Raw genomic sequence first — 24,622 nt, 5'->3', positions numbered from 1 at the left:
TTCGCGAAGTGGTTAAAAGTTACCTGGGTATTTTACATAGTTAAAGGAGTTTACCGGAAAGACAAGTCTGGTGCTTTAGAAGTTCAGTCGAAGTCAGTGAGGTCACTCGCGATTGTCTAATCAAAGCAACAGTTTTAATTATGATTTTTAATTGAGAGGAATATATTAATTTTGACGCCGAGTGCGCGTCGTTGGATCCGCAGCGTTGGGATGCAATTACAAGTTGATTAACCTGTTTCGGGATATCGGTAAGTATCTGTTAATGTACGTTATGTACTGTTTTCCCGGATCTACGGGGTATGAGTTCACTCCTTCACGAGGAGTAATGAATAGCTGACATGTTCCCGCAATGCTGGAAGGCGACCGTGACTGTAAACCTGAGCTGTCTGTATTATTCAGCAGTACAAGTAAGCTAGAAGTCACTGCCTTCCTTTCTTCCTTCCTTCCCAGTCAGCTGTTAGCTAGTCATTAATCACGTGAAAGCTAGAGCTATGCATTCAGCTTGTGGCAAGTATGTTGGTTTGTTCTTCATTCTTAAGGATCAACAAAACAAAAATCAAGACTAGTATTTATTTCCCAGCCTGTGTTTTAATTCTTTTAAGTTTTCATGAATAGCACTAGGCTGGACAAAAATGTTACAATCTGCATTTAATCCCGTATAGCACATTAAAAATATTCATCATGTATCTGAAGTATAAAATGAACTCTAAACTATACACAAACACACTCATAAAGGAGCTTGCATGCATATCACCCAGATGTCAATAACTCTAGATATGGAGGAGTCCGGTGACTTGTATGATGTGCGTGAGACCAATGACCCCTCTTCTTGGGAGGACCAGCACCACCAGTGTCTGCAAGACGTGGCAAAAGTGGAGCGCCTCAGGAGGAAGATCAAGTATTACTTCATGAACCCCTGCGAGAAATACCACGCTCGTGGACGTAAACCATGGAAACTCATACTGCAGATCATCAAAATCGCCATTATTACCATCCAGGTACACGGTATTCTCAAACATGATCCAAACAATTATGATCAGTTCATTTTATTGTGATCTACTGTCCTTATAAGACTTATAATTTATAAGATTTATATTATAATTTTTCCCTACTGCAGCTGGTTTTATTTGGGCTAAGCAACCAGATGGTTGTCACTTTCAAGGATGAAAATCTGATGACGTTCAAGCACCTCTTCTTGAAAGACTATGTGGACGGAGGCATAGCTCCGTATGCTCTTTACAGACAGGCGGATGTTTATGATCACATTGAGTACGTCATTCAACAGGTGACTAAAACTTATCTATAAATAAGAAAATAAACTAAGAAGCTGTGAAATGGGTTTACTTTGGTTGTTTGAAAACACAGCTTTACATGTGCCTTAGTTATTGTTAATTATTGCTGGAATTTTACAATTCTGTATCCTCGTATGTCCAAGCGTCTTACAGGCTAAGCGTGTCATGGGATTGGACTTTGGTCATGTCGCATGAACCAGTATTTTAGTTGTGTTGATTATGGCTCATATAGTAAATGTGTTTTTAAATAACATGGCGGTTACATAAACCTCCTGTGGTAAAATGTTAGCAAAATGTCAACTACCTTTTTCTACTGTTCATTTTCAGTATCGGCTTCTGCACAACATCACATTAAGCAATCATGAATATGAGGAAAAGCACAGTGTCTACACCCCGCTGTTACTGTGTCAGGAGTTCTACAGGAACGGGACCATCTACCCTTCAAATGAGACCTTTGAAATTGATGCTCATGTGGACACTGGTAAGCATGATTAATATTTACAGGAAAGACTCATAACAGTATTGCTAAAATACACTGATTTACACATAAGCCAACTGAAAGATTGGACACTGTGACTCAAACAAGGACTCAAAGATTTTTGCAATTTGTAATAATATAAAATTATATCTATTTATATATCTAATTATCTAAAGTGTAGAAAAAATAAGGTGCTGAAACTACAAAGAATGATGTTGACACTGTTAGCAAAAATGATAAACTTTGCACAACAGTGCCTTCATTTTAACCTAACCAGCTTCATGAAGTAGTCACGTGGTGATGTTTGGGTTTGCCTTATAGAAAACTAACTAACTAAAGCCTCTTCCAGAGTAAATATATAACTGACACATATTGACAGCTAAGATAAACAGTGGACTAAACGACTACACTCACTACAGAGGAATGGCAGCCAGAGTCACTTATCCTACAGCTGCCACTGTAGCATGGATTATGCACTGGAATTGGAAGTAGTAAGAACACAGAATTCAGTTGACTGTAATCTGCAGTCTACTGACATCTAGTGGTGAGATTTTACACAATGCACCTTTAAAGTAATCTCATCACTTAACAGCACCTCAGATTAGTTGATGAAGCCTGCACAAATTGCAAATTGCTCCAAAGAAACCTCTGAGAAAGACTAATAACAGGAGATGTTATCTGTCCAAGAAGCACAGTAAATGGGCATTAGGTCAGGTAAAATGTATGGAGGATAATTTATCAAGGAGCTGCTGGTGGCTTATTTTGTTTTCAAGGTAACACTTTGACTACCTCAGCCTCCTGAAGTATTTCCCCAGTACAGTGTATAGTGGAAACATCAGTTGTTTTCAGTCAGCAAAAGCATGCCTCCAGGCTCTGTAATGAGTGTTTGACCGATTGGCGCCATGATTGAGGGCTGCATCAATACCTTTGGCCTTCACTGAAATCCAAACCTAACTGATGTTTGGGATTGGAATGAGTTGGACCGTGAAGTGAAGGAAAGGCAGCCAACAAGTGCTCAGCACTTTTGGTAACTCCTTCAGCACTGCTGGAAAAGCTCCAGGACACAAAGTCATGAAGGTGGTTTTGAGAAATAAACAGTGGAAGCTTTGAACAGCATAAAAAGGAAAACACATTTGACTTTGTTTAATTTATAGACAATGGAATCAGATATAAAAATAAAAAAATCCAATTAGGTCTAATGGGTTTATTTTGTTAATTTCTGTCTGTGTTGTGGCCTGTCTCTACTAGAGTGCCTCAGAGTTTATCCCCAGCCAGTACACGAAGCGCTTCCACATTTTAAATTGGATTTCATAAGGTACGGAAAAAACATTCGATGTTTTCTTTGACTTTGTTCCCTCGCTGTTGTTGCTGTATATGCATTTAAATCCTCCTGTCAGCTCATGTGCCTGCTCTGTCTTCCAGGTTAATATCTGTCAAGATTACATTTGTTCTCAAGGCAATAAATTTGCAGACAGTGAGACATCGAGAGCTGCCAGATTGCTACGACTTCACTCTTATCGTATGTCATTTGACTTGTCTTCGTGGCTCCGTGAGCATGAGTGGATCACGTCAGACTTTGACTCTTACTAGCAGTTATACGATGTATCTGATGTGTTGTATCACTAACGCTAACCCTTCACCGTGACAGTTACTACTTGTGACTCTGTACCTAAACAAAGTATAGAGAGTCTTTATTTCTGAAGTTCATTCGGGTAAACAAATTAGAGCAGTTTAGTTACACAGCAGTTGCTGTTTATATAATGAATGGTATCATTGAGGCCAGGCAGATAAATGCTTGGCTATCAAGTGTGGCTTTAAGACTGGAGTGCTTACTCTTTCCTCTTCTCCAAATACGACTGTTTGGTTAACAGATCACTTTCAACAACCAAGCTCACAGTGGCCAGATAAAGGTTGATTTGGAAAACGAAGTAGACATCAATGAATGCAGGCAATGGAAAGTAACTGGAGCATGTAAGTTAGATGAGCAGATTCTAGTTTGTACAAATTATCTGGTTGGAGATTTTCTTTTTTTAATTTTGATGAAAATTTTGAATTCCTGTCCTCTTTCAGATGGTAGAAGCATATACCTGACTGTGCTGTTTGACTGCCTCATCATTATAATGTGCATCATCTCCTTCGCCCTGTGCACGCGCTCGGTGATCACTGGGATTCAGCTGCAGCTCGTGAGTAAAACAAAGCGGTTGCTTTTGCTCAGACCTAAAACAGGCTGTGATTGTCTGATACATTTTTGTGTACACAAGTGCAAGAGAACGCTCACAGCTGATTCTACATCTGACTAGGCTCGGCAACATGTTTTTGGCATCATTGGAAAAAAAAGATATTGTAATTCAAGTGAAGGGATCTAGTGAAGTGAAGTGGGAGTAATATTGGCCAATCAGAGAGCAGATTAGGGTCCTGAAAGTCTATAGAGGAAGTTGGATGTGGCAGCTTAAGCAGTTGGGTGGGTTAAGCAGAGGACTTGTGTCTGGGTGAGTGGGATTTTAATCCTTGCTGAAGTCAAATCAGACTTATCTTAGCTCATACAAAGTATTTGCTTCTGCCTGAGCTCAGCTGGTAGGAGGGGCTTAGGACAGAGAGGGGACAACTGCAGGATTTTTTTTTTTCAGCCTAGTGCAGCTTTTACTAAAAAAACAATTATTCTGTAGTATAACGGCAGATAAGAGCTTGCCGTTGTCAGTTTTTACTTTGGGTTAGATGAGTAACACTTGTCTATACTTAAAAAGTATTTCTTTTTAGTTTTTTTTTATATAGCTTTATGACTATTGTGGCAGGAAAATGAGTATCTAGCTAGTAGCTAGCTGTATTCTGCAACCTCTCCACCCTCCAGTGAGCAGACACAGAAAGACAGAGACAAGGAGAGCAGTGGAAAGAAAGCTCCAGAACAGAGCAGAGCAGTCATCAGGGAAAATGGATACGACATTAAGTCAGATGCAAGATGAAAAGGGGGGAGGTAGGATATAAGAGGTGGGTGCAAAGCAGGTTGCACATGCACACGGGCTGTGTACAGGTTAAAGCAGAATTTACAGTCCCCGCAAATGTGTCTGTCTGCATGCACATTTCTGTTCAGACATGGAGCAGAGAGGGGTTTTCACCCATCGTGCATGCACTCCGCCAAAATCCCACCTGTGCTTTAAGCAGATGGTACATGCGTTTATCACGCAGTGGCCACTTTTCATTGTTCTAACACTTCAGGTCGCGGAAAATTTGCTCTTTTCCACGGCTGACTGACGGACCAACAACAGCACAGGCAAAAGCAGCTCACAGACCAGTTGTACCACATACTCTGTACCTCCATCGATAACAGAGCTCTCTGCAGGTAGCCAGGACATCCCTAGACTGTGAACGCACTACCCCCACTGTACCAGAAATTCCACTTAATCCAACTGACTGTAACAAGCAGTCTCTGTATTTCATAGCCAGTTGGATTTGTAGAAATGTGCTATATCAGTTGATGTGGGCTGGAACTGAGATCAGCTGAATTGCTGGGATTACAGCTGAGCTTGACTTGAAGAAAATGATAAAGATGAAGATGAAATTTTCTTATGGCCGAAGTTCAGCTCAACTTTGACTTGATAATGTCCTGCATAAACACTTTTCTCACCACTCTTCAGTACCAAAACTACGAACCAAAGGGAACATTGTGTCCACCTTTCTGTGTCACCTGTTCATTTCCTTCAAATTCTCCCTACATATGTTATCATAATATCTCATTCTCAGAACTAATAATATCCAGTTCTAATATCATCTGAACTTCATTATTCTGGTTATTAGTTTTTTACGTGCTTGCGTTTAGATCACAAACAAAAACGTGTAGTGATTAATTCTCTTTAGTGATTCAAATTACAACCCACGTTTCTTCTTTTAAACAGGAGTACAGCCGTTACTGCAGGAAACACTTCAGCAAAGAGCTGTCGTGGTCTGACAAGTTAGAGTTTGTGAACAGCTGGTATATCCTTATTATCGTCAGCGACACACTGACTATCATTGGTTCCCTTCTCAAGATAGCGATCCAAACAAAGGTAATAACATTTTAGTAAGTTCGTCATTTCAATTGTGCTAGCCGTTATTATTTTCTGTTTGATACTACAAGTATTTTTTTGAGTTCATCATTCATGTTTTTTTTCCTTCCAGGTGCTCACCAGCTATGATGTGTGCAGCATTTTCCTTGGCACAGGCACCATGTTTGTCTGGATGGGGGTGATCCGTTATATGGGATACTTCAAGAAGTATAATGTAAATCTGTCACACAGTAGTAGATTTTTTGTTTTAATAGATCTCTAGACATGATTAAACATGTATAAAATCCTTTTTTATTCATTAGAAAGGGTTAAATAATTAGAAACATTTGTTCATAGGTCTGAAAAGAAGATGCAGCTTTTCTTATTGTCTTTGTGCATAACGGCAGTGTGTGAAAGACTAAAGCTTAATAGGACCTCAGAATACTTTAAGGTCTCTGAATGGACAGTTGTGGGAAAACTAGACCCAGTAAACCTGAAGATATTCTCGAAGAGAGAATGATTCACACACTTTTGCACATGTGTTTTTTAGATGCATTACCATGTGTTCATTTCCAGATCCTCATCCTGACACTCCGGGCAGCTTTCCCAAATGTTATTCGTTTCATCTGCTGCGCGGGAATCATTTACCTGAGTTACTGTTTTTGTGGCTGGATTGTCCTAGGCCCGTATCATGAGAAGGTAACAAGCATTGTACTTAACACAAAAAAGGCCTGCTTTACTTTACTGAGGCCAAATTAACTTTTTTAAAATCAATGCAGTGGGGAAAAAAAATTAACGTGGTGCTCTGTAAATGTCTTTGCAGTTCCGGACGTTGAACACTGTGTCAGAGTGTCTGTTCTCGCTGATCAATGGAGACGACATGTTTCCCACTTTTAAGAACATGCAGCAGAAGAACAGCCTGGTGTGGATGTTCAGCAGGGTCTACCTCTACACCTTCGTGTCACTCTTTATCTACATGATCCTCAGCCTTTTCATCACACTCATCACTGACACCTATGACACCATCAAGGTATTGCTACCTTTCTACTAACTCTGTCATTGGTTTTTGTGTTTTTTAAATGCACATTCTGCTTTGAATGCTGCAGAAGAAAGTTTTAAGCGCAGGTCTAACAAAAGGTTTCTGAGAAAGCCTTAATAGTTGAAATGGTGTCTGAAACGCTTAACAAGCATGCACTCTGTATCTACTGTCACTCTCCGACTTGCATCATTTAGCAACAGCAGCAGAGTGGAACCCCAACATCAGAGCTGCAGAGATTCTTGTCAGAATGTAAAGACCTGCCAAACTCTGGGGCATACAGACTTGACAAGAACAATAGCTGTTTCCTAAACTGCTTCAACAACAGGTAAATCTAGACTTCTGCTCTACAGCACTTCTTTGCTCTTTAGTTGATATTGCACCGCTTACTAGAGATGTCTGTTGGTAATTAAACTTGAGGTGCAAGTGAAAATTGGTCATATTTTTGTAACAGAGACTCTCCCCCCACCTTCCTTTCAGATGCAGGAAGTATCGAACTCAAGAGAGGCTGACTTCAGAGGCGTGACATGATTTCATTGTGGAAACGCATTAAAAATTATAATTAATGTGCACTTTATCCTGTTATAGTCAGCTACAGGGATTTTTTTAACCTGACTGAACCCATCTGGTTAGAAGTGAAGCACTGTGATGCACTTCTCCTAGTTTCATATGAACACTGTATGAAAATGTTGTTTTTAAATCAAGCACGTCATACTGGAAGTTGCAAATTCTAGGTAATAAATCAAGGTTCAATGAATAAGTTGAAATGTGTATTAAATGATTTTATTTCCCCATCATCAGGAGAAGGTATTAGTATAAAAGCTAATATTGTAGCATTTTACCCTTCACATTAGTTAATCCTCTGTAAAATCTTGTTACAATTCAAAAAAAAAAAAAAAAATCCCATTTCATTTCACGGTAATAAGACAACCCATACATCTGTCAGCACAGTAAAATAATTAAGTCTTTTGTGTCTTTAAAAGCAATATCCGCAAGCAGATATTGTATATGGCTCCACGGTGCTGTAGCAGTGGATTATTTCCCAAGAGAAGAGTTGAGCTCCTTTGACAAATTACTGCTGGAGAGGTCAGAGATCAATTCAAACAAAGATGTTCCATTCTTGCATTTAATGAAGTTGTAAACAGACCACACACACTCCACGCTGCTTTAATGCATCTTCCTTTCATCGAATATGCCATCCAACTTGAAGCCTTGAAACCGAAGCCAAAATCCATTATTTTCTTTTTGGCTTATGATTTTGGAATACATAATCCAGCCACCAGTGACCACTACAACCATCTGTTTGCAGGAGTGACTTTATGCAAACTTCCAGAGTAAACAGACATCACTGGTAGAGAGGTCTCTTATATAAGCAGCCAACCAGTGACATCACCAATATTTTTAAAAAAAAAAAAAGAAAAAGAAAAAAAGTTGTGACCTTTCAATAAAATAAATTCCCAAGTCTTGTAATCATAAATTTCACATGATTTTTAAGTCACGATGCCAGTTTTGAGAGCTTGACTTCCTCGCAAGATTGCTTTGTATTCTTCCTGATCGCACAGGAAATCAGTCAGGGCAGTCCAAAAAGGCAGGAATTCCTACAGGTTACAAACTCTCCTTAAATGTAAAAAAACAAAACAAAAAAACAAACAAACCCAAAAGCAAAACGCCAGAGCTTGTTACTTCATTTAATATGAAAAAAAAACCCCGCTGGTCAGCGTCAGCCTAGTTTGGACTGGTTTACTCCAGAGGGAGGTGGAACCCGTTGCTCCTCCATCCTGTTGGATTGGGAACGCAGGATGAGACTGAAAAAATCCTCATCAGGAACAGTCGATGCTTTAGTTGTAGGTGGTGGAGCAGCACACCTCTGGTCATTCAGTCTGGAACCCTAAAACACAATCGAGAGTTAAATTATACCAACTGAAGTGTTTAGTGATGCTTTGCACGTATCAGAATTGATTAACCCCTGATTATACTTTATTAGGCATAAAGCAGAAACTGGTAAGTGAGGAAACTCATTTCCAGGGTAGTGGTGCAGCATGGAAACTGATAAAAATTGGAAATGAGTGGCCTAATATTTTCTATTCTGAGGTCCAGTAGATTGTTTTGGCTGGGAGGCCTGCCACGCCATAGCCCATGAAAATTCTCACTTGACTGCATTACACTGCCTATCACACCTAGACATTAACTCACTTTTCAAATACCCAACTTGGTTGAAAAGTACATACATGAGTCCCTTTTTGTCTTGGATATTTCGTGGAATGAACTGGGTAATATGGTGCCAATTAAGAAGGACTGCCCTGCACTTTCAATGAAATGGCAATGCCTTGTTTAACCTGGAGCACAGTCAGCATGAGAAGACTGTGTACAGCAGTCTCTTGTTTAGTATAAATAATCCTGAATTATCCAACCATGTTCAAATTATCAAAGCTACTTCCTGGGACCTAAATTCATGGACCCAGAATCTAAGTGTTATCACATGGAAAACTTTAAGGGCATGTACAAGGCAGGACGTGATGCAATGAATTTTCTTTACCTGGCATTTGACTAACATGTCGAAGAAGACATCATCCCCCTCGGGCTGCTCAGAACTGGCCTCGAGACGACCGTACAGGGAGGGTGTGCGAGTAGTATTTGCAGTGGGGACTGGGACTAGGAAGAAAACCAGAAACCCTTTACGTGGTATTATGGGGAGTAATGAAAGGATAAAAGTGGGCTTTTCCTTGCATTCTTTACCTTGTGACTGGACTTGATCTGTGTTGGAGGTGGAGGGTGTACAAGGCTGGTTGGAGGTGTTGACACGTAAGCCAGGAAAAGGGGTCATGCTGACCCGTTGGTCGTCCAGACGGCGGGCTTGGGAGCTGGCCAGCAGCTCCAGGAAATGACCAGGATCCTGGTATAGTCGTTCGCGCTCTGAAACAGCTACAAACAGACATAATTATTATGTGTGTGAGTAACCAATGGAAGTGAGTTAACTGTTAGTTGGGCAATTAGCTACTCAACCCAACATTTACTCTTGACTTTGTACACGTCAAAAGAGGGCCGTATCTTAAAGCAATCCTCCACCCAAATGAAGTGTGCCGCTTCAAATATTCCTCGGAGGTTTGAAAGCTGGCTGAAAAGAATTTGCCCTTCATAGAGACTGTCGGGTGTGATAAGCTGGGACTCATGGCCGTTACAGACGAGTGCAATGATAACAAAAAGGCTCATAAACGCCACTGTGCTCACTAAAGGATAAAACCACAAATATAGCTTTTTGGGTGGAGAATCACTTAAGGTCATCTCTGCCATGAGGAAAAGCAACATTCAACATGTAAAAGGATAATTCTGTGACATTCACACCACAGTACGCCAGCACTGGGAGTGCCTTCTCTGTAGTTCACTCGTATATTACCTGGCACCTTTTTAGATATGGCGTGAACATCAGTAAGGACACAAGACTGACTCACATTTCTTTTCAGCTACAGGTGGGACGGAGGAGGGAGAGGGATGGGCAGGGAGATGGCTGTTGCCATCCAGGGTACACCTTTGCTCGTCCATTCTGTTGCCCTGGAAACGAGAAAGGACGTCGAAAAAGCTGTCCTCGCCGATAGTGTCCCGTGTTTCTGGCTACAAAAACATTAAAAATCTATAAATAAATAATGAAACAGGTTTAATAACAACAGAAAACGCTGCAGATAACGGAGGTACTCAAACAAACAAAACAGTAAAGCTAAAACAATTAGTTAATTTGACCTTTGACAGAAAATTAAATAACTTTAATAAAGATGCCATTTGTGTTCTGGGAAATTTTGATGAACACTTTCTCTATTTTCCAACATTTTATAGGCAAAACTGACTAAAAGGCAAGTGTGACAAGAGATGAACCTTTACACTCTGGCAGAGAGTGGAGTAGATGTTTACTGATACTTATGCATCAATATACTATAAAAAGCTATGAATACAATAAGATAAGTATCCTGAGTGGTTTTCGGCTCCCTTTGTTAACACAGCCTTTCTTCATCTGGTGCACACAGTTTGTTACACCAACTGCGATGCAGTTGAATATACAACAGATTCTCTGAGGTGGCACATCTAATTTCATCTGGTGAGGGTCCTGTACTACAAAGAGAGTTCAACATACATAGGATATCTTTGAATCAGGATAAGCAGTTACATATAACTGGTTATGAACTCAGCAACTTAGCCCAGGGTTTCCCAGAGTGCTGCTAGCAGCATCTGACCAATCACAACTTGGGATAATTGTACTAGCAGCAGAGTGGATGATTTTTACAAAGAAAGCCCCTTTTTTGTGTAGCAATTTTTCTTGTCTTATGATATCAACATACTCCAAGACAGCTGCAGGCACAGAGGACAAAAGCTTAGATTCACTAGTTTACAGTTTATTACTACAAGTGTTACATTTTGCTACAAATTCACTTAAATCTGAAACGGCCTGTATTTTAACAGACTCGGTATTGTACAGACAAACCGTTTCCCTTTAAGTACTTTGAAGCAGTAGGAAGAAAAACAACAATGAACATAAGACAGAAACTATGACTCCATGCTGCTACACAGAAACTTCCTCCCACAGCATTAACACTTTTGTGGGAAGGCATCTGCGTGAGGTTGTGTCACAGGCTACATGCTCACTTTGAACTTTTAGGCTGAATCATCACTGACCAGAAGCTCAGCGAGGATTCCAAGAATGTTTTGAGTGGGTTACGTCTTTCTGCCTGCTTTAACTTACACATACCTTCTGAGGCACTGGTGCTTCCAGCTCAGGCTCCGTGTCCTTGGTGCAGGTTTTGCGCTGGTCTTCCGGAGAGGATTTGTCATCCTTCTGCCTTTTGCTTTTTGTCCAGGGGAAGGGGAAAAGCTTACTGGAAGCCTTGATTGAGTTGTTTTTTGAAGACGCAGAGAATGCATCTTCCCCCCAGTCCTGTATATATAAAAACACACAGAACATACGACTTTCTTACTGACAGAATTACAAGATCAGTCTTTTTTTTTTTTTACCTAGCACAGGCTGGGTGAACAGAGCAGAAAGTACCATTCTCTGCAAACCATTTTTCATGTAAAATTAACTCTTTTTTTTTTGTATTTAATGTGTTTTCATTGTCAGAACAGCTGTTTTTTGTTACTCTGTTCCACTTTGTCTCCTAAAAATAGTGAATATAGTAAAACTAATAAAACTAAAAATTTGGCTAGCCTAATTTAAAGCTCAGGAGTTTGGACCATTTCATTTGTTATGGCCAGTTTTGAAATAAGACTGAGCACAGTTAGTTTTACGTACCGGGTGTGCTGGCAAATCTCCCCTTTGACTTTTGGGGGAAATTGGACTGTAATCCAAGTTCTCTTCTTTACTTCTGTTCAAGGACGCATTCTTGGTCCCTGAAACAAAAATAAAAAAAAATTAGCCAGTGTGGCCACATTACTGGAAAAACAATGATTCAGTGAAGCGTCACAGCATAAAGCTACAGGACACAAGCAAATGGATTTCTGAATCTTAACAGCATGGGTTTGGTGTTAAAGAGGACTCGACTCTTGTTCATGCACATTTACACACATGCAGAAGTGTAAAAATGAACTGGTTAACAAAGTCCAGATTTACCTGGTATGCTGGGGTAACCCTGGTAGCATCCTGTCAGAGCAGAGCTATTTGCATTGGTGTTGCCGAAGAGGAAGGGATGAAAGTTTGGGTTGGACTTGAGGCCTACAGCCAACCGTAGGTCTGACAAGTTCATCCTGGCGGTGGCCTCGCTACTTTTATCTCCGGTCTGCACCAATGACAACATTACAGTTTACTGTGAGCATACGATATATTTCTATTTCTACATCTGGCTTTACAAATACATATGCAATTATTTCCTGTTGTTCCCTACTCAACCAGCAGATGGAGGTGTGGCCCGATAAAACTCCTAAAAGAGCAGGAAAACTGTAAACAGTCACCTCTTTGGCAATTTCTAGATGTTTCTCAGCAAACTGCATGGCTTGCTCATGATTCCCCAGGGCTGTGTGGGCATTTCCTAGACTCCAGTAAGCTCTTCCTTCACCGACGCTGCAGCAAGACAGAACAGTCTGAGTAACTTCATGTGAAATTATGCAATAACGGGTAGTCATACATCAAATTATCACACACTGCAATTACAACAGCTGAGACTAAAATTAGCTCATGTGTATTTCACAACAATAGTGGGTATTTAACATTTCCACGCACAATTTGCTAAAATCTATACATATTAATGACAGCTAGTTTAAAAAAAACCCCCAAAAAACATTCTACAAGATTTACTCAGCACCGCCTATTTTAAACCCTTTTACATCTTTTTACAAGGCTAAAAAGAAAATCAACCCCCCTCAAAAAAAAAGAACAAAAAAAACAACACAACATTTGCACATTATAAAATAACCATTGTTCCCAAATATCCTGCAGAGCCTTTATATAAAGCTCATCTATAAACACTTAACCAATTACAACATGAAATGACTGTAAATGCTGCTCCTTGGCACTTTTTTCCTTTTGGATGTTTGTTTTAACACCACAGCGGCCACCCACATGTTAAGCGCACAATCTGATTACACTTCTGAGGACAGTTTGGCAGCAAAGCTGACAACAACAAAAGGCTTTCAGTGGTATACCGGTCGCTAAGATCCTGAGCAATGACCAGATGTTTGAGGTGGTAATCGATAGCTCTCTCATAGTCCTGCAGTAGCGTGTAGGTGTTTCCCAGACTGTAACAGGCCTGAGCCTCCACAGCCTTGTCCTTCAAAACCCTGGCCAGCTGCAAAGTCCTCCTGAGGGTGAAAGAGAAGAGGAGGAAGGTCAAAGAATGTCTAGGGCGGGTGCAGGACAATGATTGTTATCTGCTCTTTTCTGTTCTCTTTGTTCTCATTTTCCAAGGACATCCATGTCAAGGAAGTGCTGGAATGACAGACTGACAAGTTACAGGAACACTGTCAAATGTTGTAAGTAAGTCATTAAAAAATACTATGCTGCTCATAAAAACTAGAGAGGAAGTGCAGCCAAAAAAACTCCTCCTAAGCTGCTGGGATGAACTCATCCTCCAGTGTAAATCACTTAGAGAACAAGAATCAGTTTAAACCTAACTCATTTATAGCTGTCTGTTCATGTGTAAAAGGTTTTAATGTAGCATTTATGGTACAAAGAGGAGAACAAAGAGAAGCCCTAAAAGTAAAAAGTGCGCTTTCAGCATTCTTTTTTTTCTGTCATGCCACAAATGAAGTGAGAAAGATGATGAGCCTCACTTGTAATGACCGGCCGCCACGTCAAACTGTTTGAGGAATATGTGTGCATTGCCAAGGTTGCAGTGGGCCCTCCTCTCAGCAGACCTATCCCCAAACTCCTTAGCAATGAGAAGGCGCTATCGAATAAAAAGGGTGCATGTTACTCTTATCTTATTAAAGAATGAGTTAAGCATCATAACAATACTGGCCAAGCTCCTAAACAAGCATCAAAGAGCGTTGTGAGTACTTCGGCACCTACCTTTTCATGTGCAGCTACTGCGTTTTCAAAGTCTCCTAGTAGATAGTAAGTGTTTCCAAGGTTCCCGTAGGTACGACCCTGGGCCGCTCGATCGCCTAGCTCCGTCACCAGGTGCAGGTTTGCTCTTTGTTCACAATAACAAGAAAATGCTCACTTATAATTGAAAACTGTGGCAGAAACACATGGCTGTTGTCTTAGGTTTCCTGGGTGATTCTGTGATGACTGACTGAGATTTGACAAAAAGACACTTTTCCTTTTGTTTTTCTAGTCGTCAACAAGAAACTGATCAGTCTGCGCCGGCCACTGGACAGCCAGACGAAGATTTGCTTCGACTTGGGTTTAATGCCAATCGGAGCTTGTCTGCTACTTTTAAAAAAAAAAAAAAAAAAAAAAAAACACAACTCTTGATGGACCATCTTATGACCTACATCTTGATAGCACAACCACCCAACAACTTAAGTAACTTTAGCAACAGTTTATTTTTTGTGTGTGTGTGTGTTTTTTTTTTTTTTTTTTTTTTTTTTTAAATCATTTGAATGGATCAGTGGAAGATTACATACCATTTTTTCTACAACTCGTCTTTGTCTACATGTGCATGGTGGTCATTGCATAATGAAATAACAGCAAACAATCAAAAATGACAATTTTGATTAGAGCTGCATGGGACACAACAGTTTCAATGCCACTCCAAACTGTTCAGTTATATAAATATCGCCTGCCACTGATGCAAAGACATTGATGTTAGTCAGTGAAATGTGAGGCAATGGAAATGATTATTAAACAACTTTATTACAAAAAACCATACACCACCCTAGCACCTCAGAGCTGTCTTAAGCTCTATATCTAATCCATTCTGGCAAGCTTATTTTTTAAGCAACTTCCAACCGTGGCACAGTTCAGCGTCTTAGTCATATCTCATTGGGACCTTTGCAGTAAACAAAGCAAAATCAATGCTTAGAGGTAAACAGTGATGCCAACTCACTCGTAGTACTGCGCAGCTTTCCTCAGGGCTATCCTTGCCTCCTCTGAAAACTCTCCTGGCTCTGCTCCGCTCCAGCAGATGCTCTTGCCCTTGGCGTGGTAAACGTTTCCGAAATTATACAGCGCTCGAGCCTGCCCGACCTACAACACGCACAACAGATTTTCACAGACGGAAACCAAAGTGACCGGCGCTGTAATTACATACTTAAAATACACAGACACCAGACTTTGGTGCTTGCATGCAGCCTGCAGAACTATTCTAGATGCTGGTACACCGAGTCAATGCAGTCGTCACGTGTGCGCGAAGTGTTCTGTGGCTCCACAGCACGTTACGTGGTACAGTTGTAACAAATTTGGATCCATTTATGGTAATCACAGTATATGAGCAATTTAGTCACAGACTAAATGACAAAACAGTGAAAATAATTTAATCTTATGTTGCTGAAATAAAAAACAGCTGGGGGATGCTCCGCCTGTGTTGAAATAATAAATAAAACATTACCCACCTTATCATATATGGCTCTCGTGATTTCCAAATGTCTTTGGCAGCAAACCACTGCTTCATCATACCGTCCTAAAAGCTTTAATGTGTTTCCAAGGTTACCACTGGCTTTGGCCTCTCCAACTTCATCTCCAATTGTTCTGGGATTGTAATGAAGATTTAAAAAAAATAAATAAAAAAAATAAGCATTAGGAAATAATTAGATTGGAATATCAGTGTATTCCTTATGTGTATTAGATAGAAAACACAAGAGGCAAGAAAGTAATTTGCAGCTGCAAGCAGTAATACACTGGAGTCTAGTTTAGCAGTTTAATCAAGGAGGGGAGATATAGTGATTTAAAAAAAAAAAAGTTGTAGCACTTAATCCTGAATGTATTGTTAGACTATACGTGTGTGCGCGTGTGTGTGTGTAGGCTGACCAAGGTCAAAACAGTTGTACAATCAACTCAAAAGACTTAAAAATGAAGAGATTAGGTTGATTTGTTTAACAATCATATTTTAAAAATGTTCACCTGGTGAGTGTGAGGTCATGCCGATGGTATTCCAGAGCTTTATTATACTCTTGAAGGTGAAAGTAGGCATTTCCCAGCTGGCTGTAGATGGCACTGAGGATCTGGAGGTCCTCTGTTCCAACCTGGATGGCAGACTCAAAGAAGGACACACCCGCTCGGTAGTCCCCGGTCTTACAGAGCCGCTCACCTTCCAGAGCCAGGTCCAGACATGATGACTCCATCCTGCAGGGAGGCGGGACCAGGCGAGAAATCACAGTGTGTTTAATCACAAGGCTGAAATACCTTACTAAATCAGAAGGATGCCAAACCAGTTATAATTCTCCCCTTCCCCCTTACTCATGCTGAGCCACAAAACTACAACTCAATACTCTGTCACGTCCACAGTCCCGAACATAAGTGTGGACACACTCATCCATTCAAATGTACGGTACCGATTTTTTTTTCTTCCAAATTACTACCGGTAAAACGGATTACTCTTGACTAGGTTTTGATTAACCAATCAATTTCCTAGCATATTAGAAAAAAATATTCATCTACTCAAAAATGATGTAAAAGAGCAGAAAATTATCATTTAAGAGAATCTGCTGCCAGCGAGGGGAAAAAAAAAAAAAGATGCCAAAAATTCCATTTTGGTTGTTTGAATTATTCAACAGATCACATTTAGCAAAAACCTTTCTGAAGTGACTTAACAACAAATTGACAAATTGTTCAAGCAAAATCTGAAACAACCACTTTTTAAATTGCACGAATGTCCTTTACTACAAAGAAATAAGCTAAAGTGCCACCGCGGAGAGATCATCTGTGTTTTGAAACGGGGCCAAATAACCTGGAGGTTAGATCACTCAACTAACACATGAACTCATCTCACTGGCTCACTGTGGAGATCCCTTTTTAACAGTCGAATTACCACACAACACAAGAAAGAGAAACTCCAAATGAGAAGCAGGAAAAACAAAACAAAAAAAAAAAAACCTCCAGTCTGTGAAACCAGACCCAACAACTATAATTCCAAAATAGGACCAAGCATTTCCTGTCCAACTCCTAAACTGCCACATTTACCCTGAAATGACAACGTGTACTTTACATTTAACCATGACATTAGCTAAACTAATAAGGTCTAACATTTTTGCACTCTCAATCATCTTTTACTTTTTTCAGCTTCAAAACTGTCAATGAAACAAAACCGAGAGGGGAAAAAAAAATCTGTCATGAGCAAATGCACAATAAATTTGTAAAACAAATCCAGTCATGCACGGCTGCAACAGTTTCACAACTACAGCATTAACATGACTTGACTTGTTGATTGATACTAAATTTGGAGGAACAGCAATATTGCTCTGCATTAAAACAAAGCGGTTTACTTTCATGAACTGGGTTAAAATTTGTGTGTCTGCCACAGGAAAAGCACACACATGCAGGCATTTCTTTTTAATCAGAACAATCACAGGTTTATAATTACCCTTGCACACTTGTGACCCCATCTCCCAAAGAGACCATACCAGTTATCCCCCGCCCCCTCAACCCCCTCAGCCCTCTGAGGAAATGAAACCACATTCTGCTGTGTTGTCTGCAATACTATTTGGTTTGTTAGGTTGCTCCATTCAGGAATTAACAAGTAATTTATGAATGGCAAAATGTGGTTTCATAGGATTCATTAAAATAAATAAATAAACAAACAAACTAATATATCTTCATCTGTGATGTGCTGCATTTACTTTCTAAACTTAGAGATTTCCTCTTCTGAATGTTCCATGGCTACTTGAGCACACTTTGGTTACAAGAATAGAAGTATTTAATCTCAGCTAGAGAGCAGAGATGTTCTTTCAAAAGGTTAAAAGTAATGTAAATAAACTAAACCTTTTCTTACTAAAGCACTAATGCATTAAAAAAAAAAGGATGTCTTTATTGTTTACAATATGTTGAAGACTTTAAATTCCACAAAAACACTAACTGTAAGCTGTTGAGACGTATGTGTACAATGTAGGACCTCAGAGTACCACAGTGTTTCCTGTATATTAACATGCTTTCTGACATGTAACTGGACATTTTGTTGCTCCCGGTCAAAGACAAGTGACAATCCAATACCCTGGCTCACATACCTGTCGCCTCTTCCCCTTCTGATGCACTCGAGACAAGTTGACACGACAGACATTTCAAGCTTCTCAATGACTCTCAGGAGCAAACCCAGCTCGTTCAGCACTGCACCCTTTATCTTCTCTACTTTCGCGTGCATACACATAACGCACACAGCTACGGTGTCTCAATTTCAAAGAAATAAAGAAAACCCCCACGGATAGGCCGCCTTCCCTGCGTGCGCCCCGCTAACTCGTAGCAGCAAAACAAAGGACTTAATCCTCTCAGCGTTCACGTCGACCTCGATGGCCAGGTGAAAGGCTGGGAGACCTTTTGTTTAGGTGAAGACGGATTAACAGCAGGCTGTTACAGAGCTGATATGATTTAAGTTAGAGCAGTCCGCGAGGCTGGCATGTTCAAATGATTGTTATATTTCTCACTTAGCCATTGGTAACCTGCACATCTAATCCACCTGATGGTATGTGTCACTTCCAATTAGGCCAGACCTGCGAGGTAATTATAGTCACTTTAAGTGGCTCTAGTGAACCCTAAGGCTATTTGCTTGACTCCGCATGAAATAATCATTCTGCAGCATGCAGTCTGGATGTACACACATTCTACTATTAACATATAAAAATGTTTTACCTGGACAATAGTGTTCATTTTAATAAGACACATCATCTTTTATTAGAATGACTCTCTGTGATTTCTTTTGGCAAATCCCACAGTGGACAACATAGAGATGTATTAGGTACGGAAAGCCAAAAATAAATTCACACCCCTTCACAATCCCTTAACCAAAGCTTCTCGTATCTCAGCTGTTGCGGATCCGAAGAAATCCACTTGTCTGAATTAAGAAGGCTGGACCAAAGTGCCCTCTGGGGTGGACATTTCCTCATCCTTGTCCACGATCACTAGAGCAAGCCATGTGACTTTAAAGCCACCACCTCAGCTGACCAAACGCCAGGTCAATTGTTATACAAAGAGGTGAACGTTGGTGCACGTAGAAATGTATTAGACAAGAAAATGCATTAGTAAAATTCTCCTAATTAGCTATGAGTTACTTATGTAGGAATAATAATATATAAATTATTATCCTGCTACTTCTCATCTATGGCTATGACTTCAAAGTAAAAGAAAATCTCCATTATCAGGTTGTCTTATTTACCTGCATGCTAGCTGTTGCCGAACACACAGAATGGAATTCATTCAAAGGAAAATATGCCAGTAGCAAACCGGTTTGACTGGGCTTGTGCATGCAGCTCAATTATGTCTCTACCCTACGCCGTTTCCCAAAATATATGTCATATACTATATCAGTTACATGCAGAGCTAAACATGAGAGTCAGAGTCAACAACATGACAGCACAGCTTTGTAATCAGGTTCATTTTCTCACAACTATTTCGGTCCTGCCATGAAATATTTACACCGTGGCTCAGGAGGACCTCCTGTGGGCCATCCAGAATCTGTCATCAGCTAGCCAATCAGGTCTCATGTTACTGACACAGACACAAACTTAGCAGATAAACTAATGATAAATACAAATGTGAGTGATTCTTTCCTTAATTATTATTATTATTATTAGTAGTAGTATTATTATTGTTACTACTATTGTGGAAAAAAAGTAAAGCATTTAATTAGCTGTAACTTCAAATTGAGGTAATTGTGCCATTCAGTATGGAAGCTCTTACGCGTGTCAGCATTCAGATTTTCAGCTCTTATCACTCCACGCCAAATAATGTGGATTATTCCATTACTCTTCAGTCGTGTTCTTCTAATCTCTCTGATTTTATATTCAGAGAGAACGGCACAAAAGCATGGCACAGTTTAAGTAAACGCAAACACAAGCCTACCTGAGGCGCACATGGAGTAAATGCTCTCTGTCGTATGCACATTGCAGAGCAAAGCTGCCAAACATGACAGTCAGCCAAGCAGTCCTATAAGGAGCCAGAGACTGAACCACATTATGTATTCCTGTCAACTCCTCGGCTCAAGGTGAACCAAGCTTTTTTTGTTTTGAAGAAAAATCTGGGAACTAACTGACACGAAATATACATGCAACAGATTCATGGAGAACGCCCGCATGCTGCTATGCATGGGTTCAGCTGTCGCACCATCTCTGTCCCACCTCTTATCTGGAAACCAGAGCTGAGGTGCAAGAGAAAACACTCACTGTCATGCACACATGTAAAGAAAAAAAACAAAAACCAACTCACAAGCAAAAACTAACACAATCAATCAAGGGTGTTTGACGAGACACAGATGGGAAGACAATTGAATCAGCAGAGCTTTATAATTTAATTATTTTCATAGCTGCACATGCTGCCAGGAGTTCTGTGGAAGCTGTCAGTTCACGTACTTGTTCAAAGCAATAGCGATCTCTCCTCAAGTTGCAATATGTGGTAAATAAACAGAATACACAGACACTGTCTCGAAGGGGAAGAGCTTGCATTGGGTACCACTGCTCTGTGGCATGCTCTTTGATTTTCATGCTTAAAAAATGACTGGGGATTTGTCATGAACAGTGCACACAATGCAATGGGCACGCTACTGCATTCAAAATGATGTTCACCTACTCAGTGTCAATCGTATGCCAAGAAAAATCCCTTCACATTCAAAACAATGAGAAAGTGCTCATGTTCCTCATGCCCAGTTCCCAAGACCGTGTCCAAACAGAAACTCGAAATCCAACTACTAGTTTCACACCTCCTGTCTTTCTGATCATGCTGCCGTTGATGCCCTTTTTCTTGATTTTTGACCTATTTTGCACATACTGAGCTGTACTAGGCTTGTTTGCCTCCCTGTTGGCCTGAATGGATCCATTTATCCTATGACCTCATTCACTGACTGAACTGTTTTCAGAGAAGGCACTCCAGCTGACTGCACCATTTTCCTTTTTCCCCCTCTTTTTTTGGGTGAAAGCATCATCATGCGCTCTAAAGTTTTGACAGTGTTGCAGTGCACACGGATCCCAAAGGGAAAGTCGTTTCCGATGCAGGGACCATGACGTCTGCCAACAATCGAGAGCAAACTTAAAAGTCGGTTCTGCGTCGCACTTTTAGCAATACCTGTCAAACTGAGATTTTACTTTTTAAAGCTTAAAAGAAGAGGGGGTGAAAAAAAAGCCATCAGATTTTCTTGAGAGTAGAATGAAGAAAAAAAAAAATCAGCTGACTGGAAAACATTCAAGATCAAGCACTATACATGTGCAATGTTCCATTACAGTAAATGACAATCAGGAGGAAGTGCGGCACAGTAAAACCAAAACTGATCACAATGAGCAGCCAAATAAGTCCAGTTTTCTTTCACTTTCCACCCAGTTTGGCCTAAATCTAGATCTCATTTGTCAAACGCTGCTTTAAATATGAATTTTTATAATTCTGAAGAATTATAAGAGCAATGTGCAGTCCTGCAGCAGCTCCATAGCCTTTAACCACAGCTCTCTGCTGAAGATCCAGTGATAAATATTTTTTAAAACATCCTTAAAAAAAGAAGAAAAAAAAAACCCAGCCCACTGCTTTTAATTTCCCATAATACAAAAAAAGCTGACACAACAAATCCTCCTAATTTTGCTGCATTTTGCAAAGAAAGTGTGGACAACTACAAACGAAAGCACCACCCCACCGCTGCTCTTTGGAAGCCTCTTACTCACCCATGCATTAAAAAAGAAAAAGAAAAAGAAAAAAGAAAAAAAAGAGAGCTCAAAGTGACATCCAAAAATAATTTCCATAGAAATACGCCCAGCCAATCTCTCTCCAATTAAGTGATGCTCTCTGAAGTGCTAACAGCTTCTTTCTTTCTTTTTCCCCTGAAGAAAGCTCACCAGAAACCATCATTAGAGACTTAAACCCAGCCCTACATGGGAAAATGGGTCGCAGCCTATTTAAATAGCAAACTGAGCTTCAACATCATAACTGCTGCCTGCCCTGTAATTACTGTTTATGTTAAACTAGTTGAGTGGGTTTCACCATGTAGCCAAAGCTGTAGCAATACACTACTTAAAAAACAAAACTTATTTTTGTTGTTGTTGGGGGGTTTTTTTTTGTGCTACGATTTAACACCTAAAGCTACCATTTGTTTGGTCCGTGTACTGGCTCACGCTACATTTCTTCCCTAAACTCATGACACAGCCTTGGTCATGTTTAGGAAATTCTGTATTAGAAAGCTGGAAATGAGTCAGTTAAACCTGAGCAAGCCCTCACATGCCCCCTGTCTGACTGAACGGCAGACGGTGTCACTTGTTATAGAAGCTATTGTGACAGTCCAAACGTATGAAGGTCTCACAGAGACTAAAGCTACCTTAAATGTGTAAACGACTGTTTCTAGAAATTAACCACCACGACCAAACGACACCAAAACTTCCCAGATGTTTCTTTCACCTACCTCAAAGTGAAGTCCGCGAATACACCACAAACATGGCTCCAGCTCGGTAAAGAAAATAGTCAAGTCAAAAATCTTCCAAAGTGTTTGTTTTGTTTTCCACCGGGTTGTTTACAGTAGCGTTACTACTCACTCGTCCATCTGGGAGGAAGATGACTCTGGTGTCTCGGGAAGCACAAGTCGAAGCCACTCCTCGAGCTCAAAATCTGACTCCAATTAGGATTCCACGGTTGCTGCCTTCAAGTGTCATGGGAAATATTTGGCAATGGTGCTGTAACCTGACCAATCACGTCGTTAAAAAGTTCTTGAGGTGACGTTTGCAGAAGGGCGGTTGTAAACCTCCACTGTCAACTATCCGTCGTTGGAAGTCAGGGATTGTTAATAAACCAGTTGAGGCTATTCGCGTACTAGCGAATAGCCTCAATTAATACAGCGTGCCTAGCTTTGAAGGTCTCTCCCGCCCCCTGCCGCACGGCGCTATTCTTTGCGACTCATTTTCAAAACAAGCAAATTACGGCAGATGTCTTGTGTAGTCCGGTAAAAATATTTAAAAGTAGGGTGGCAAAGTGTAGCAGTTTGTTTAAATCACTTTGACTAAGTGGGAATTACGACAAACGCGCAACGCAACGTTTAGGATTTCAAAATAAAGGTATGTCCCTTACTGATGGTTGTAGTCGTAGTCTTCACCCAGGCATTTAGCTGTCCTTAGTGCTGTGCAATACTGCAAATTTAGTGCCGTAAAAAATTACCTACTGACCAAGTAAATAGAGGGCCAATTTTGTCAATACTGATATTTTTAACCTGTAAAGGCAGCTTTTAGCGGCGAGAGCAATGTGTCATGATTTTTGAGATGAATCATCATTAGTTTGCAAATTCTGAAGCCATTTTAAAAACCACTAAATCACTGTGATTTTATTTAGTTTTTTTTTCTTTCTACTTTACACAATCAAAACACACCTCTCAGCTTTTACTATATTTTTGAAACTGTTGGAGACCTGGAATGTAAATGTGCTTGCCTCTTTGGGTCAACTTCCGTTGTTTAAATGTGCCATAGGGCAAATAAAATAGAGGTGACAGACAGTCAACACAAAAAAGATTCAGACATTTTTCTAATGCACATGTGCATGAGGTATATATTTTTTCATTTATAAACAATAATTTATTTAACACAATTCAGTGTTTCAGGACTGAAACAAAATATCGTTCCTACTATCAATCTGACACCAGTACTAGCATTGGACTGACCCGGCCACCTCTAGTTGTCATTCACTGTCTCTCCCAAGTGTCATTTCTTCTCTAAACTGCCCAAATAAATGCCTCAAAACAGTTTAGCTACTTTTGCTCACTAATTCTGCCAATTAATACTTTTAATTGATGATTTAAAACAGCTATTTGCTGGTTAGATTGTCCCAGCAGCTGGCCAAGAGCTCAGTTTTGGTTTCTTTTTGTTTTATCCAGAAATAGTTGTCAGACTGAAGTAATGAAATGACTACATCACACAGGACTACTCACATATACTCTGCCTTTACTGACGATTTTTTTTTTCACAACTGTTGCAATTTTTTTCAACAAAAAAAAAGAGGAAGAGCTGTCTGAGACTTGTGAATCACACAGTCACCGCATGGGATGTCCTGTTGTACCCAGAAAGCTTTCGTGTAATTTGAACAAGGCAGGGAGAATCACAGGGTCATTAACACCCTAAGCTTCCTTCTTTTGTAGCTTTGGGGGATTTGTCGTAGCACAGAAAGCTAAGAACCATATGGAAAATAAAGAAAATGTAACTTGTGCTTCCAGTTTGCTGCAATTCAGAAGAATGCATTATCAAGAATGGCAGTGATGTTTTGATGCATTTAGGGAGTCAC

At 40.2% G+C, this 24,622-nt stretch overlaps 2 protein-coding genes across 5 annotated transcripts; one reads left to right on the top strand and one right to left on the bottom strand.

Moving 5' to 3' along the window:
- The first annotated feature begins 29 nt into the window (after nt 1–29).
- On the top strand, nt 30–7,742 carry mcoln3b (mucolipin TRP cation channel 3b). 2 transcript variants are annotated; one of them, XM_026146729.1, is made up of 14 exons: nt 30–248; nt 775–998; nt 1,118–1,285; nt 1,620–1,773; nt 3,019–3,085; nt 3,193–3,289; nt 3,642–3,741; nt 3,841–3,953; nt 5,661–5,810; nt 5,923–6,024; nt 6,366–6,488; nt 6,613–6,819; nt 7,023–7,153; nt 7,306–7,742. In XM_026146729.1, the coding sequence occupies exons 2-14, from the start codon at nt 777–779 to the stop codon at nt 7,349–7,351; spliced, it is 1,680 nt and encodes a 559-aa protein (XP_026002514.1). In that variant the 5' UTR covers nt 30–248; nt 775–776; the 3' UTR covers nt 7,352–7,742. The 2 variants fall into 2 exon arrangements, with proteins under 2 accessions (XP_026002514.1, XP_026002513.1); XM_026146728.1 differs by having other exon boundaries at nt 759–998.
- Nucleotides 7,743–7,933: 191 nt separating this feature from the next.
- On the bottom strand, nt 7,934–23,431 carry LOC113008866 (G-protein-signaling modulator 2-like). Of its 3 annotated transcripts, XM_026146726.1 has the most exons (16): nt 22,894–23,431; nt 22,764–22,805; nt 16,307–16,528; nt 15,799–15,934; nt 15,294–15,433; nt 14,312–14,435; nt 14,074–14,189; nt 13,447–13,602; nt 12,757–12,865; nt 12,419–12,584; nt 12,101–12,198; nt 11,561–11,746; nt 10,275–10,434; nt 9,562–9,747; nt 9,362–9,477; nt 7,934–8,713 (listed from the first exon to the last, which is right to left on the bottom strand). In XM_026146726.1, exons 1-16 carry the CDS (start codon nt 22,899–22,901, stop codon nt 8,546–8,548), a joined length of 2,133 nt encoding a protein of 710 aa, XP_026002511.1. In that variant the 5' UTR covers nt 22,902–23,431; the 3' UTR covers nt 7,934–8,545. The 3 variants fall into 3 exon arrangements, with proteins under 3 accessions (XP_026002511.1, XP_026002512.1, XP_026002510.1); XM_026146727.1 differs by lacking the exon at nt 22,764–22,805 and having other exon boundaries at nt 22,894–23,430; XM_026146725.1 differs by lacking the exons at nt 22,764–22,805; nt 22,894–23,431 and adding an exon at nt 18,406–18,810.
- Nucleotides 23,432–24,622: the final 1,191 nt, after the last annotated feature.

This window comes from Astatotilapia calliptera, chromosome 17 (assembly GCF_900246225.1).
Source record: "Astatotilapia calliptera chromosome 17, fAstCal1.2, whole genome shotgun sequence".
Taxonomy (NCBI): domain Eukaryota; kingdom Metazoa; phylum Chordata; class Actinopteri; order Cichliformes; family Cichlidae; genus Astatotilapia; species Astatotilapia calliptera.
Note: the sequence above shows the minus strand (reverse complement) of the source record. Positions and strands in the feature narration are given on the sequence as shown.

Bases quoted from the DNA above. Each gene is read 5' to 3' on its own strand.
- mcoln3b (XM_026146728.1), top strand. From the start codon at position 759: ATGTCAATAACTCTAGATATGGAGGAGTCCGGTGACTTGTATGATGTG. The intron at 1,286-1,619 runs GTGACTAAAACT...GTTCATTTTCAG, and splicing joins TTGAGTACGTCATTCAACAG to TATCGGCTTCTGCACAACAT. The intron at 3,742-3,840 runs GTAAGTTAGATG...GTCCTCTTTCAG, and splicing joins ATGGAAAGTAACTGGAGCAT to ATGGTAGAAGCATATACCTG.
- LOC113008866 (XM_026146725.1), bottom strand. From the start codon at position 18,545: ATGTGTATGCACGCGAAAGTAGAGAAGATAAAGGGTGCAGTGCTGAAC. The intron at 16,529-18,405 runs GTATGTGAGCCA...GCCTCCCTGCAG, and splicing joins AGAAGGGGAAGAGGCGACAG to GATGGAGTCATCATGTCTGG. The intron at 12,866-13,446 runs GTATACCACTGA...GTCTTGCTGCAG, and splicing joins GCTCAGGATCTTAGCGACCG to CGTCGGTGAAGGAAGAGCTT.